The sequence below is a fragment of the Boleophthalmus pectinirostris genome, unplaced genomic scaffold (assembly GCF_026225935.1).
Source record: "Boleophthalmus pectinirostris isolate CB_2022bp ecotype Guang Dong unplaced genomic scaffold, ASM2622593v1 HiC_scaffold_18, whole genome shotgun sequence".
Taxonomy (NCBI): Eukaryota; Metazoa; Chordata; class Actinopteri; order Gobiiformes; family Gobiidae; genus Boleophthalmus; species Boleophthalmus pectinirostris.
This window is the reverse complement of record NW_026571133.1, coordinates 19,176,603-19,192,666: the sequence shown is the minus strand read 5'-3', so window position 1 is coordinate 19,192,666 and position 16,064 is coordinate 19,176,603. Positions and strand designations below refer to the sequence as shown.

General features: G+C 38.8%; 1 protein-coding gene across 1 annotated transcript in view; it reads left to right on the top strand.

Moving 5' to 3' along the window:
• Nucleotides 1–15,776, top strand: part of magi2a (membrane associated guanylate kinase, WW and PDZ domain containing 2a) — a 161,580-nt gene extending 145,804 nt beyond the window's left edge. Inside the window, exons 12-22 of the mRNA XM_055153780.1 lie at nucleotides 328–529; nucleotides 1,359–1,400; nucleotides 1,480–1,571; nucleotides 1,828–2,020; nucleotides 2,835–3,086; nucleotides 4,459–4,644; nucleotides 5,967–6,177; nucleotides 7,054–7,258; nucleotides 7,835–7,987; nucleotides 11,249–11,387; nucleotides 13,436–15,776. Coding sequence (XP_055009755.1) covers nucleotides 328–529; nucleotides 1,359–1,400; nucleotides 1,480–1,571; nucleotides 1,828–2,020; nucleotides 2,835–3,086; nucleotides 4,459–4,644; nucleotides 5,967–6,177; nucleotides 7,054–7,258; nucleotides 7,835–7,987; nucleotides 11,249–11,387; nucleotides 13,436–14,091 — 2,331 coding nt within the window. The 3' untranslated portion in view covers nucleotides 14,092–15,776. The remainder of the gene's footprint in view (nucleotides 1–327; nucleotides 530–1,358; nucleotides 1,401–1,479; nucleotides 1,572–1,827; nucleotides 2,021–2,834; nucleotides 3,087–4,458; nucleotides 4,645–5,966; nucleotides 6,178–7,053; nucleotides 7,259–7,834; nucleotides 7,988–11,248; nucleotides 11,388–13,435) is intronic.
• The last annotated feature ends 288 nt before the right edge of the window (nucleotides 15,777–16,064 follow it).

The window sequence follows — 16,064 nt, the reverse complement described above, 5'->3', positions numbered from 1 at the left end:
TACCATGGGTTCTCCGCTAGTAAAAACTTGACTGAGGGCTTGACTGACTGGGGGAATTTTCTTTATAACAGATGAACGTGAGTGGTTTGTCATTCTCTGTCAGTGTGTCTCACTATTTCTGTCTTCTGCTGCCCCATAGATCTTACCCTTTTGTAAGGGGGTAAGTTTAGGGTATTGTCTTGTTCAAATGCCTCAATAACTAACTTAATGAACCACCTAGTTATACTGTATTCCTGTTTCGCAACACACTTTCCATATTCAGTATGCTAGATTTGGCTGTATGGCTGTATTGCAGACTTGACCTCTTCATCCGGCTGTGCTTTGCAGGTCCTGGATCAGTGGGAGACCCAGAGTAGCCCTGCTCAGACCAGCCTATCTGCCCCTATTATCTCCCACAGCACCCCCTTCTTCCCTCCTCTACAACTGCACAGAGGCTCAGTGCCCGAGACAGCCTCTGAGGCCCTGGTGCTGGCCAAACCTGACCCCTATGACCTTTATGAGAAGTCCAGGTCTATCTATGAGAATAGGCGTAAGTACAAGACTGAAGCAAACGCAGGATTCAAGGTGCTGTGACTTTGTATAAATGTTTTGGTTCAAACAGATGTGTTGCTTTTGATTATAGTGCTCAAACAGCTGTGGCTGCCAGGAAGTCTCTATTTTAGTATATTGTATTTTTATCTCATTTGTTGCTGCTCTTAAGTCTAATTGAGCTGTTTAATTATTTCCACATTCCCTTGTGTATGACATATTGGTTGTTGCTACTTGTAATGGGTATGGTTCTGGGTTGTTCAGAATACAAAGACAGAGATGGTAGATGGAATTGAGTTTTCAGTTCCACAGATATAAAGGCCGATGACTTGTCAGATACACTTTGAAACATAATATCTTTAAATGTTGCCTGGACACAGCACTGTATGGAGTTTCTGTGGGAAGAGGCCTCTCGCTTCTCTCTCATCAACACCATGATCTTCTTTCCCATCATTCTCGCTGGATCCCAGCAGAACACTCTGTGCCATTAAAGGAGATACAATTGGAATCAATTTCTCATTTGCCACCTTGTCTGTGCTTGACTTCATTTTGCTACTTTGCAAATCATGAAGTTGTTGAACCCCCTGATTGCATATCAGTGGGTGCATCTCACCGAACACTGTAAATAATGCGGGTGTATTACATGCTGTAAGCACTTCACGACTTTTATAGATGATGCTGATACTCTCTAGTGACAGTAATGCTGAGCCAGTACCTTTTTGTCTTGTTCTCAGGCCTTGTGTTTTCTCAGGCTGTTTCTAACTCTGTTCATTGTCAGCAGATATAAAATATTTGTTTATTTGTTCTTCTTTATGTCTCTTATTTTCTAGAGCCCACCCAACCGAAGCCTGTTTATACAATGGACTCTTCAGGTAAACCAGAAATTAGGTACTACATAATGCCCTGTTGTTATGGGAAACATAAATTGTGAATGAATCTGTGGCATTTCAGGAGTTGAGTACCAGGACATTGAGGTGCACCTTCGGCGGCAGAAGTCTGGGTTTGGTTTTCGGGTGCTGGGCGGGGAGGAGGCGGGACAGCCTGTGAGTCCAGAGACACGTGAGAAGGCTCGTATGGTGATGGGCGTGGAAACCCTGTCATTTTCTGCCTCTAACAAAATACATGCTATTTAACTGCCGCTAGCATTTGACCCTGAGCTTTTGACCCTGAGCTTTTGATGATTTGACTGCATTAATGTCTATTGTACTGTGAATATGCTATAATAACAGCCCTGCTCACACTGATTATATGACAATCAAACAGTGTTCATTGTCTATAACAATGTGCATTTGATAACAGATTTTAATTGGGGCAATCATCGAGAAGAGTCCAGCCGATGTGGATGGCCGCTTGCGTCCTGGTGATGAGCTGCTGTTTGTAGACGGGATCCCAGTGATGGGGAAGCCACACAGATACGTCATTGACCTGATGCACGGTGCCGCTCGCAATGGACAGGTCAACATGGTCATCAGGAGAAGAGTGCAGCCCGCAGGTATACTTTTAACTCTTTTCTGAATGTTCATTACATAGGTCTTTATCATCAGTCTATTTTCAGTGAGGGTATGAGAATGTGCTGTTTGTCATAGACTTGGACACATAAGGTTAACAGTGGACTGAAGACTGGATATATACAAGAAAAACCTGGACTGAAGCTTTTACATTTGCAAGGCCAAAATAATCCCCAGTCTTAGATGGTAGCATGTGACTTAATTATTGGCACTGCCATTTTCTGCTCAACTAAGACTATATCCTGACTCATGCATGGCTTCATGTGCTCCCTTTACTTTTATCCTAATTGTCTGACTCCCACCAGCACTTGTGTGTGCTGTCAGACTATGCTCTCAGCCTATTTATGTCTGCACCTAGTTTGTAAATTGATTTTACCATTCATAGCCATTACTCCTTAGTGATGATGATCCAGAGTTGCATTTTAATTGGATGTTATACACAAGTCATTTACATGTTTAAAAAGTAAAGCAATTTTTAATGTATTATAGCTTTATCTCATAAAACATTCTGGAAAAAGAAGACCTAACAGAAAATAATTATAGATTATAAGAGTTGTCATCACTGTCTGTGGTACATCTCCACTACGTGTCTAAATTGGTAATGGCAAAGCAAAATGTCAGCTTCAAATTGTTCATCTTAGGATTCTTCTCAGGCTATTACATGTCACCTTTTCCACCAACAACTAGAGTGACATTGTCTAAAGCTCATATTACTGGAGTTTCTGTTAATAGATCTTTTTATAAATTCATTTAATTCCCTCTGGTTTTATTGGAGTAAATATATTCCCCCTATTTCAGGTGAGCCTTGTGCGGAGAATGGTCGTAGCTCCGGCTCTGTGTCCACTCAGCACAGCTCCCCCCACAGTGACTTCACTTATGGCAACAGCATCCAAGCTCCAAACTCCTCCACGGGCCTCAGCTCCACTCCAGATGGGACGCCCAATCAAAACTCACCGCCGCATGATGTCATCATCAACAGGAAGGAGAGTGAGGGGTTTGGCTTCGTCATCATCAGCTCCCTCAATAGACCTGAGGCAGCAGCCACTAACAGTAAGAAAACTAATACTTCATTTCGGTAACAATAGTAAGGATGCAACAATAGTCAATACAATAAAACATCTTCACTATACAATACACAATGACTCAGTTTGCACTCCTCCAACATGTAAATCCGTACAAAAGGAAACATCTCTCTGTGATATTAAACAGGAAACAGATATTTATTAATAAAATGTTATGTTTATTTATAATTACCATAAAATATTTTATGGTAAAACATATCAAAATGGAATTGATTTCTGACTTGTTGTTTTCAGATAAACATGATTTACACGTCCTATCATACCTCATGGGATTTTAGATAAAAATTCAGACAATTAACAGTTAGTAGTACTTAAAATGGTAGCTATAAACAGGAATCTGGAACTTACTAATTGAGTAATACAATAACTAGTCCTGGCTAATGACTTACAGGAGTGAATAAAAAATATACATTATCTTACAAAAATAATGGTGACAACTTTCTCTTTAGACCTATCTTAAACTTTCTTTAGCAATATGAGCTGCACTGGGTTCTCTATTTCATTCTGTTGTCCAGCTTTTACTCACAAGGAACTCTGCACTAAAGCTGTAGTTTTGAGGATACCAGCATTTACCCATGTCTTTCAATGACAGTTTGGCCCTGGGCGTTTTATAATAGACAGACTCCAGTTGAGTCGCTGTCTATCACATATCCCACCTACAACTTTACCTGTCAGTTATCATAATGTCTGTGTGAAGTCATCCTACATCAAATTTCACCATAGATTTGATACACAACCAACTTCTGTACACCGCATCCCTATAGCTGATGAATGCAAGAAAATGGACTACTAACCTTAAATATGTTTTTTATGTTGCTGTGTTTGTTTCTTTATTGCTGCTGCTGAACTTTGAATTTTCAATAATCTATCTATCTACCTATCTGTCTATTTATAGATTTGATGTGTACCTAAAGAATGTCATTTTCAGGATTGGTAGAAAAAAATCAATTCAGATCCAATTACAGCTACTTTGTCGTGTTTCAAAGCACAGTGCATGTGTAACCTAGCAGGTAATCTACAAGTGTCACAACAGGAGGCTGAATTAAGTAGAAGAAGAGGCCATAGCTCAATTTGACTTGAAGCACCTCTCATTTTATCTCCTCAATTATACATGCCCTCCCACAGCATGTCACTCACAAACATCTCTGGTGTGCGGCTGTAAGCATCAGCACTTCGCCCACACATGCATGAAAAAACCTGGAAGTCTTACATAAGCCTGGAGTGAGCAGTAAAATGATAGAGAAATAGTCAGTGAGCTAGTGGTACCAGCAAAGACAGACCTCTGCTTCTTGTGATTGTATTTTCACCTGCTGACTGAGTCCTGCATTGGATCTCCACAGCTGTGCCGCATAAAATTGGGCGCATCATCGAGGGCAGTCCAGCAGACCGCAGTGGGAAGTTAAAGGTGGGAGACCGGATCCTGGCTGTGAACTCTCAGTCGATTGTCAATATGCCGCACGCAGAAATCGTCAAACTGATCAAAGACGCGGGCCTGACCGTCACGCTTCGGATCATACCACAGGAAGGTGAGAGAGTGAACTGCCTCAGCCTCGAACAGTGATGGATGGAGCTTCATTATCTTTATTAAATGTAATGTTTTACCAAGAGACATGAGTTATAGCTTCCACTTAAAAAATCACTCAAGTTAGCCGTCCTACCAAACCTGCAGTTCTACTTTATTATGTTATATTTGCCTAATTGTGTTTGTGGGTTGCTTGGTTTATTGGCAGAACAGTGATATGGTTCATTTCAGTTCATTCGATACTGTTTTTTGTTCAACTTGCCTGATTGTAGTTACTGAAGTGATAGAACTTTTATGTGATTTTGTGGGGATCCAATAAAGAAACAATAAGCAACCACTGGTATTTTTATCCAGGCTTTGAACAAGCACAAAACTATACGACTTGCAGACTAAAATTATGTATATATTGAATGTTTGGATGTTACAAATAAAAGCAATGTATTATTGAGTCCTACATAAATATATGCACTTTGACAAAAAAAAATATTGTCATGGCTCATTGATTGCATTGCTCATTGCTCATAATTGAGAGTAATGTGAGTGAGCATGACTGTCTTTGGTCATAACCACTTCAATTTAACATAGATACTTAATGCTGGGCCGCCGATAACTAACCTCATTGTAGTTTAATGTGTGTAATATCTATTCGGTAAACTACTCATCATTGATAATTAGATACTTTCTGATGCATGAACACGATTTAGGCACTTGAGAGATATCTGTTGTCACACTTCATTTTCCCAAGCAAATTGATGTTTTCAGATTTGATGTGGAAATTAAGTCTTGCAAAATGACATACCTTCTACTCTGTTTATCATTATGAAATGCTTGATAACATATAATTACTAGTGGGAATGAATTTGTATCACAGCTTCCAGTAGGGCTGGACCATATGACTGTTTTCCTTGATATTGATCCATAACATTTTTTATTTGATTTGATTTTGTCAAATACAGTGGCTTTTAATGTCCTTTCCGGAACATAAATAACAGACTTTTGCTTTTCTTCCTCCTAAGTCTGAACTGAGGATTGACTCAAGCATATGATTGACAATTAGAAATGACTGAATCTCAATCTTGATTAAAATAGATTAATTGCACAGCTATAGCTTCCAGTGCCTCCTCTACTGCATAAAAACAACATGGTTTAGTTCATATTTTTTACCCTCAATTCTTCATCATCTGTAAATGCATGAAATAACCTTGAATCAGAGTCTTTGAAAAGCCTCTGTTTACAAAATAAACCCAGGATCTGACCTCCTTAATAAAGGTTAAAAGCATTTGTGATTCAATTTCCTCATGCTGTGTCTTTCTGTCTGGCTCACAGAGATCAGCAACCCCCCTTCTGCCCCCAGCTCGGAGAAGGAGAGTCCTCTAGCCCAGCAACACAGCCCTGCAACCCAACCAAATACCACTACTACTCCCACCACTCAACAACCCACCCCAGGGTCAGAGGGCATCAGCCAGTCCACTCCACTGCCCCATCAAAGTCCTGTGAGACCTGCCCCACCACCGCAGAACTATGCCCATGAGGGCAGGTGGGTACAAGGCATTACAGATTTACAGATTTAAGGGCGGCCTCATCACTGCATCTTATTTCGCCTAAACTGCGTCTGGTACACTTTCAGCTGTCTCCATTTTCAGAAGCACTGGAGCATTTTATAGACTATTCTCTTATGCCTCTGTTGGGAAAACACTCTGTATTTCCTCCCGTGGATCCCCATTCCAAAACTTTCTCTTCAGTCTGTATTTGTTGTGTAACTTATTACTACTAATACTACTAGTACTACTACTGCTGCTGCTACTTCTACTACTTCTTCTACTACTACTGCTAGTACTACTATTATTTCTACTTTTAATACTAATACCCACGTTAGTAGTTATTAATTGATAAAATTGATTGAACAATTCATTCAACCATTCATTTGAACAGTTTTATTCTAAATGGGCATTATACATTATTCAGAACCAGTGATTATAATTAATTTTAAAAATAAATCAGTTTTTTGTGTGTATAGTATGTCTCACTAGGGAACAGAAAAATATGTATCAGTCAACATCAAATTATCTTTGACTGAAGGACTGAAAATTTCACATAAATATAAATCAAAAGCTTAGTTACTCTTATAATGGTGCAGTGTTTGGATACACACTTTGACAGATTTTATAGACATTTGCTTAAAATAATTCTGTTAAAGGCTGTTTGTTGATTATTTTGTTTTTGATTATACTTGCTATTTAGCTATTTTTTGCTACACAGACTTCTCAAATCATTATCAGCATGAATGCATCACTTCTAAGTTTGTGATTTATCTGGGTCATGGTGTTCTGAAGCAGCCAAGATAAAGGCACATATAGACATTAAAGAGCTTATGTTTTATCAGGAAGTATAAAGGTCTCTGTTGTTACTTTAGTTACAGATCTGAGGTGAAGGCGAGACAGGATGTCAAACCAGACATTCGACAGCCTCCGTTCACAGACTACAGGCAGCCCCCCGTGGACTACCGACACCCCCCAGTGGCCGACTACAGGCAGCCTCCCACTCTGGAGTACAGGCACCCTCCACTGCTTGACTACAGGCAGTACGCCATGCCAGACTACCGCATGCCTCCAGTGCAGGTGAGATACACAACATTATGACTTGCAATGAAATTATTAATGCGATAATGAAAAAAAATCAAAACAAGGAAAACACTATTCAGAAGAGGAACAACAAAATGTCTCTAATTATGAGCTACCTGCATGGGCAAGACCTTGTATGTAATAATAGCAGTAATCCATCATCTTACTGACATGTCGATAATAGAAGGATACTTTTTATTATTTATTTTATTTTAAGTTTTGGTTCCATCATTACAACTTTATGTTTGTGTTTAGTCTTGTTTTGGTTTGGTTCTGATTTAAGTCCAGTTTAGTCCCCATGTAGAGAATGCTGTTCCTGTTGTCCTAGTGTAGTGCAGGTCTGGTCCAGGTTTAATTCCAGTTTTATTACCGGTTTAGTTGGATTTTTGAAGGTCATATTATCATGTTCAAATTCACAACACCCTTTAATTTTTTACACATGATTCCAAAATTATATTGTAAAATATAGTATATAGTATTTACTTTATTTTTTTAAATAAGTTAGGTATGACTTGTTTGACTTATGTAGCTATCCAATTATATTTTAACATTTCATCTGTCCGCCTGTTTCAGCTCACACAGGACTTTGACTTCTTCACGGTGGAGCTGGAGAAAAGTGTAAAAGGCTTTGGGTTCAGTATTCGCGGTGGCCGGGAGTATAAAATGGACCTTTTTGTGCTGCGTTTGGCAGAGGACGGACCAGCCATCCGAAATGGGAGGATGAGGGTATGTGTGATTCTAGTATTGTTGTGACCCTTTAACACTGGGTTAAGCTGCTTTCTACCTTTGTGGATTACATAGGACACTGATTGCCTGATGCTGTCGAAGATGCCACTGCAACTTTTCACTGTAAATGTCCAGTTCTAAAATTTGTGCCAACCTATTTACTTTTAATTTAGATAGATGTTAAGTTAAAGGTGCACTGCACAACTTTTCTGGTGGAGTGTCCGTCTCCATGGAGGCCATGCTTGGAGATGTTGCTTTGCCTGGAATGTTCCATGGTATGGCATTAAACACATCTATCTACCATTTATTAATTACTTAATTAGTTTCTGTTGCTCAAAAATACAATAATTCTCTCTGTGAATAGGGTTGCCTCCACAGATCTGACTTGTAATGCAGCCCGTAGTTGTCTCCCTTGAGATAGATAGGTTTAATCTCTACTGTGGAACATTCTAGACAAAGCAATAACATCTCCATGAAGACAAGCAGGTGATGGATCTTCCATCAGAAAAGTTGCACAATCCACCTTTGAGGTAATGTATCCTATACTACTGAGTAGATAATATTAATACTATCCAAATGTTTAAAATAGTGCGACTTCTACTCTAATTTACTTTGACTCTTGTGTTGTAAAGAAAAGAGGAGTATTTAAACATGCACTGGCTGGCCTCACAACGGTGTGAAGTATTTTACAAGGTTGTTCATTGACAATTTAGATTTACCCGGCAACCCTTCTTCTTTATTTGCATGTCCTTAAGCCCGATCGCCTGAGCCTGCTCTTCAATGCGTTTCTGTAATGAACCTGTCAGAGATAATGTGTGCCAAACGGCCCTGGGGAGAGGAATTACTTTTCCCTCTGGTGATGGAGATGATAAAGTCCAGTGGACCCCTGCACCATATGGGAGAGAGGAGCAGGGCATCCCTCTTCTTTTCCACTTAAAGTCCACATACAAAGTGTCAAGAGGGTTTGACAAATCTGCACACAGTTAAAGTAAAAGTAGAATATTTAAAGGTTATAAAGCAACGTCTGCTCATGGTATGTAGTTGCTCCTCTGTCCTCAATTACCTAATTTGGTTTTAAAGTTTCTATATTAAGCAAAGTGGATTCTTTAAGTCATGTTAGAATGTTGTTATCTTCTCAAATACACACCTGGAGTTGTATACTGTTTCATTCATATTTTAGTAATTCTAGTTTATTAGTTTGTCTACATTGCCAAAGCTCAAAGTCCTCTTTTCCAACCTGTGATGTCATGAAGCAGTAGTTAACAGTTAACAGCTACATTTTACCTTTTGTTCAGTAGAGATTGGCAATTCCAAAGATGAATGATTCTTGTGAAGTTGTGTGGAGTTTAAAAACTCAGTGGAGCACTTTATTTCATGACATCACAAGATGGAACAGAGTGTTTTCTTTTTGAGAGAAGAACATAAAATACATTCAATAACTTTTCAGTTTTACTTATTCACTCTTAGTTTAAAGATTCTTGCTGATATGAGAAATTATGAGTAGGCATGTGAGCCAAATGCCCTGTAAACTATAACAAGCTCTCTTCCTAGTACAAGCTTTTAAGTAAATTGTATAAAGTAATCACAGACAATCACCGGGCCTATTTAATTACCACTCTAAACTCTAAGCCTCAATAAAAACTCAAGCTTGGTCTGGCAAATCCCAGTGTGTGCCAGCTATTCAACTTTGTCCCCCCTTTATTAGAGATGAGATGGAGCTGGTTCTCCTCTGCTGTTAGGAGGTGAGGATTAATGAGCGGCCTGTCCTGCCTTCTACCTCTCCTCAGACCACAGTAATGACACCAAATGGCTCCCTGTCTCTCCACTGGAGTCTCCTCCCGATGTTCAAATTACTCCAGCCATTACCACAGGCCCTGTCCATTTGTTAGCGTAATTGGTCAGCACGTTTTGTTCTGTTCCCTGTGAAACCTTCCCATTAGTCAGCCCCAGTGGCATTGACTGGCATATGACCCTCACTAATGTCATGTAGTGGTCACAGCTAAATACATAATGATGAGAAAATGTTGTTATTTGCATAAAGTGATAAGCAAACTGGTGCTGTGGGGAGATAGGGATTAGGATGCACAATGTTCCTCTATTGCTGCCACTGTGTTCAAAACTGAGGGACATTTCTGAATAATTAATTCAGCGATACATTGTCATTTTCATCTTTTCTTTTCATTATCTTAAAGGTAGTATACAAAACACATGCTCCTGCTGTACAACTGAACTGTTTAACTGCCATAATAGGACTACATTCATACCATACTCCATACAGCTGTACAACAACTCACCCATGTGTCATAGATAATCCTGTATTCTGTCAATTATTATTTCATCTTTGTATTTTTCTCCTTACGACCTCTTGTATGTAACAGATATATTTGTATTACTATATTTCTATATACATTTTATAATTCTGCCTTATTTGACATCAGTTGCTTGCTATTTTTGCTATTTATTTTGAATTTATTATTACCATTTACGTTTTGGCTCAGTGTTATAAATAATTTCCCTTGTGGATCAATAAAGTTTAAGTCTAAGTCTAAATGTAGGGCTTATTCAACTTTCTGATTGGGTAATGGGTTTCAAAACCAAAACACAACACATAAACATGTGGTAAAATTTACTGTACCTCTACAGTTCAAATCTTATTGTATTAAAAAATAGCAAAAATCTCACCATTTTTGCAAAGAAATTATACACACAATAAATATTGAGCCCCAAAATATATTGTTCCAGCTTTCTTATATTGAACAATAAATCAATATAGTAATTATCTTGACAGGCATATTTGAGAGTAAAATGAGTGGTAGAGCATATGACACCTACCACATTGTCCTCCTTACCTCTTTCAAATCTTTGTAAAGTCAACCTTCAATAACTTTGGATTCTCAGTTTTTAAAATAACAGAATCTTTTAGCAGTGACTCCCAATTAGTGGTTACTGTTCTGGCACTTTCAAAACCTTTTGGTCCACAGCAGGTGTAGTCCTTTCTTGGTTGTTGAACTTTTGGTATTTGAAGGTGAATATGAATGAAGTTTTAAACCAATTCAAAAAAGTTACAGAATATTTCATCCTTATTGTAGCCGTAGGATTTCAACCTGCATCAACTGGTTCAGTGTGAGGATTGTTGTAATGCAGCAGTCCAAAACAATAATGCATAAACTAGGACTTCAGGTCATCACATATTTATAGAATTATATGCTTAATACAACCTCAGTATTAAGTATTATTGGTCCATATTGTTTTATTTTCCAGGTTGGGGACCAAATCATAGAGATAAATGGGGAGACCACTCGAGACATGACACACGCGCGTGCTATAGAGCTGATCAAGTCTGGAGGGAGGAGAGTCCGTCTGTTACTCAAACGAGGAACCGGGCAGGTCCCAGAGTATGGTAGGTAGCTACTGGTCACAATATTGTTTGTTTGTTTTTAAGGATTACCTCTACTTTTCAATCTGAACTAAATATTATTCTTTCAACCTAATTTCATTTAACCTTTTACACATACTACTAGCATGTATCTTTATTAATATTATAGTTAGGTTTATTATTTATGCATTCAGTCTCCCAATGAAGGAACTAATATTGTGTCTTCTGATTCTGATTAACACTAACTATCTTCTGTCCATTTCAGTGATCTATCACTAATTGATTGCTCTAGGTTGTTACTTCCCCTTCTATAGGAATGGTATCTTCCAGTCTCTCCATGTGCATGAAAAGTGACAAGCATGGCTCTCCCTATTTCCTCCTTTTGGGCCACCCTAAAGACACGGTTTGTGACCGTCACATGTTTGTGTCTGCTCTGGTTTCTGTACTGTGGTCCTGCATGGTGTGTTGTGACGACCTGTAAATGCAGCATGAAAAACAGCGTTAACAAATATAGATAAATACTTCAACTGCAGACATTTTGTTTAAAAAAATATTCACCAGCAGAGCACAATTCTCTGCACTCTTTTTAAGTATAATGTTTGCATTAAAATGTTTACATCTTAGAGTGTGTACTAAGAACATCTTTTTATTCTAGTGCTATAGAAGAACACTACTTTGATAACTTGATTACAAAGTAGTTTGAGTGGAAGTCCGCAGTTGTAAACTACAGGAAATTGAGTGTGATTTTATTTGCCTAGCTTACTGTTTTGTGCCAGCTCTTTCCAGCCAAGGACTTAATCACTTTATGTGCACAGCCTTGTCATGCTTCCTTGAGAGCGGTGATAACGTTTGATATATGCTCTCGGTATGCCAAGCACAAGTTTGAAGCATTTACTGTGTAACAATTTTAATTATACAAGGCCATAAGAATATTGAAATAAGGCAAGTATTAACAAACAAAGAAATGCATATTGCTCAAAAAGAGCAAGTATTTTATTTATTATAAGCAGTATAAAACAATGTGGAAAACACACATTTGTAAATTGTTCCACTAAGTAACAAATGCAAGTTCTTTACCAGTTGCATATGTATGCAATTAAATTAGATAAGTTTGAAATAAAATGTGGTATGTTTTACTTTGAAATTTGGCCCTATAATTAATTATAATGATATTATAATTAAATGTGCTGAAATACACCCAGAATGTATTTTTAGTATCATGCTGCTGTAGTAGTGTGTGGGAGTCCTGCTATAATTAGACCTCAGTGCACTTCTTGCGTAGCCCAGACTGTGTCCGCTGCCTTTGGCCTACTGAAAATGACTGATGGCCCAGGGGCCAGCACTCACTGAGGCAGAAACTGAAGCTAACAGTCCGTGAGAACGCACAGTTTTGGAGAAGCGTCCAGTGAAGTGTCTGCCCCGGATAGAGACCTCTCCGGGCTTATGGGAAAGAGCCTCTTGGCCCCTCAGCTTTTCATTCCTGCTAAGGCATCACCCTATTGGGCACATCATCCATTTCATTAAACCTGTTTTCGATTTTCCGCCAAAGGTTTTAGATTGGCTTGGGCTTTAAGGAGAGCTATGGGAAGGCCGATTGATGCTGTCTAACAGTAGGGCTGCTCTGCTATAGTTCTGCTCTTGTGAATGCTTTTAGACTGTAGAATGATTGCTGCAATACTGCTTGTATTTTGCATTTTATTTTGCAGTGGCATGTGTGCATGCTTTTGTGAGCAGAGGTGGGTAGTGTAGTCCAGTTGTCTTTAAGATTAATCTTGATCTAAGTATTTATAACTTCCGATGTGTTGTAGAAAAAATCTTGTTGAAGAATCTTGTTGTTCTTTTTTAAGGCAACTGTTTGAGTTTTTGATAAATTATTTGAAAGTTTTATATGTGCGAAAAGTTAAGCGACTTAAGAGTTAATACTATACTGTTTATGCAAAAATGACTAAAATTAGTAGCAGTAAAATAACTATTATTTTTTATTTATTACTACCTTAATTTATTACCCACTACCCACCTCTGGAGATATATTCCTATATGTCAGTATTATTAAGTGTGCTTGTTTATTTCAGACAATGCCGGCCCATGGGATGTTCGCCCTACAGCCTCCCCAAGCCTGTCTGAAGTAGCCCCGCCCATCGACAGCCTTTCCATGTCATCGCCTCCATCTCATCTGGTCCCTGCCCCAGAGCCCCCTTACCTGTCACCTGTGGACATGCCTCGAGACACCTGCAGCAGGCCGGAGCGATCCAAGAGCCCTCAGACCATTGAAGTGCTGAGTCCTGAAGCAATTGGCAGCCAGGGCAGACGCACAGGGAGCAGCCGGGCCAAGAAAGAGGGTGGCAGGTCCACCCACAAATGTGCAGACGACGGGTGCCGAATGGGGCCAAAACTGATGAAAAGCACCCGTGGGCGTTCAAAGGAAAGAAGTGTAAAGGACAACAGAGAGTCTGCACGCTCTCCAGGAGGGAACAAGTTACCCCACACTAATGGTAATAGCAACATGGAGCACTATTGCGGTGGGACTGACCTGGACCATAAGAAGACAAGGGAGTTGGATAGGGGGTTGGGGGAGAGCCGTCCAGTCCTACCCCCAAAGAGCACGACCACACACAGCAGCAGTGCCTCAGGTAGAAAGGCCACAGTCTCCCCTGGGCCCTGGAAGATCCCTGGATCAGACAAGCTGCCCAGCACACTGCGGTCAGGCACGTCTACACTGAGCAGATAACAGCACTATGTGGACCAGAACATCTTTTGAACTACAGATCAAACTACCTAATCTAAAGTTACTTTAGTTGGCTACTCAAAGTCAAACTGAGGGGGACATGTTTTCAAAGAACCTTTTATTTATGACACCTTTAAATTATTTTAGAGATTTTACACCTACCACCTTAAAACTGGAAAACCATTGATGTTTTCACAAATGGGATAAGAAGAATGTGTGCAGTTGTTGGCAACATGCAAAGTTTAAGCAACTTTTTAACTGGAGTGGCAGAACTGTCAGTCACTCCTGGAGTTTTTTATCTACAAAGTGGAGTCTATTTTATAAAAGAAGGATTTGAAGTGGAGACAAGATCAACAGAACTTTGCCTTAACTGACTGTGTGGGCCTGAACCTTTCTTGAACATCAGACCATAATAGAGATAGATATAATAAATGCATATGCGGCATCATTTGTAAATAAGATCACCTTTAAATGAACAAATTGACAATGAGTTTCACACATTAGATGATTCTGAGGCCGTAGTTTGCTGGGTTCAAAAACTGTGGTTGCAGACTGCACCGTTTGTGTGAATCGTGTGTATTTTATTGGGACTGTCGACTCAAACCATCATTTCTGCTTTTAAGTGTCAAAGCAATCAGTGGTAATGAAGTTGGGCAGAGTGCCTTAGACAAGTTTTGAGACTCTGCAACATTTCAGACCGGCTGCTATAAGACTGACTACACAGTTGGTAAAGATACTGTATTTTTTAAATTGAGTATTAGATATTTCGCATTAACAGAGTTTTTATGTGGAAAGACTCATTTCAGATCATTATAGTTTTATTACAGTGTTCTGACACTAACATTTTTATTAAGAATTACAATAAATATATGTAACCACGTTTAAGCTCAGAGCTGATTTTGCACCAAAAAAAAAGACCAAATAATTACTGATAATTTGAAACCTCCGATTAACTATATCTATTAACCTAATGAAAACAGCAGATTTTCCAACCTCTGTGTAAATGTAATTGTGCGAATCTGTATTTCAAGGAATACAGTTCACACCTGACAAATGTAATGGCAATTGAATATAAAAAAAATTACTTCATCAGATGAATTATTTTTCTCACAGCTCATTATGAAAAACATTGACGGACTTGAATAACTGACCAAGTGAGCACAAGGTCTGGCATTGGATTTGCTGGGTTTGTTCATGCACAGTAGTTTGTGATTTCTTCATAAAGGAGCAGTGTGCAGAGTAATCTCACTAAACTTAAACCAAATGCAACATTTCAGACAAAAGGTAGCACCTGCCATCATCAGCTTAATAGAAATGAGCATTACTTCTGTGTGAAATGGAAAAAAAGTCTATATTTGTTCAGCATTCGCACAACTCATTGCTGTCCATATTAAAGCTGCCATACAGCCAAAAGGTCTGTTTATACACAACTAAAAAAAAAAGAAATAAATGTATCTGGAATTGTATGTTGACACTCCAGCAGCTCAGCATCACTGTGTTGTCCAATAGCAATGTCTAGACTTAACAAATATCTCTATAAATATGACTTATTATACTATTGATGGACACAAAGACTATATGTGGAGCAACTATTTTTTATGAAAGCAACATGTGGATATATTAACTTTTGCAGAAATCTTGTTTACCTGTATAATATTCTGAAAGAAAAGTGTAAAAAATAAAAACTTGACACAACATATAAAATGTGTTTAATATATATTAGGTCCTGTCTCTATTTAAATAACAGTTTTAGATGACGCACCAGAGTAATACCTAGGATGGCCACATGAGGGCATCCCAAAGTCTGCATTGCAGCTTGTGTGTATCTGATCATGGCCTCCTCTAGAGGTCAGTAGAGAACAACTCTGCACATAACATGGTTTCATAATAGTTTACATAAAGTTATTATAGGGATTCACCTGCTGCTTTTAATCCCTGCGAGTTTATAATTTGTATCAGTTATTATGGACATAAAT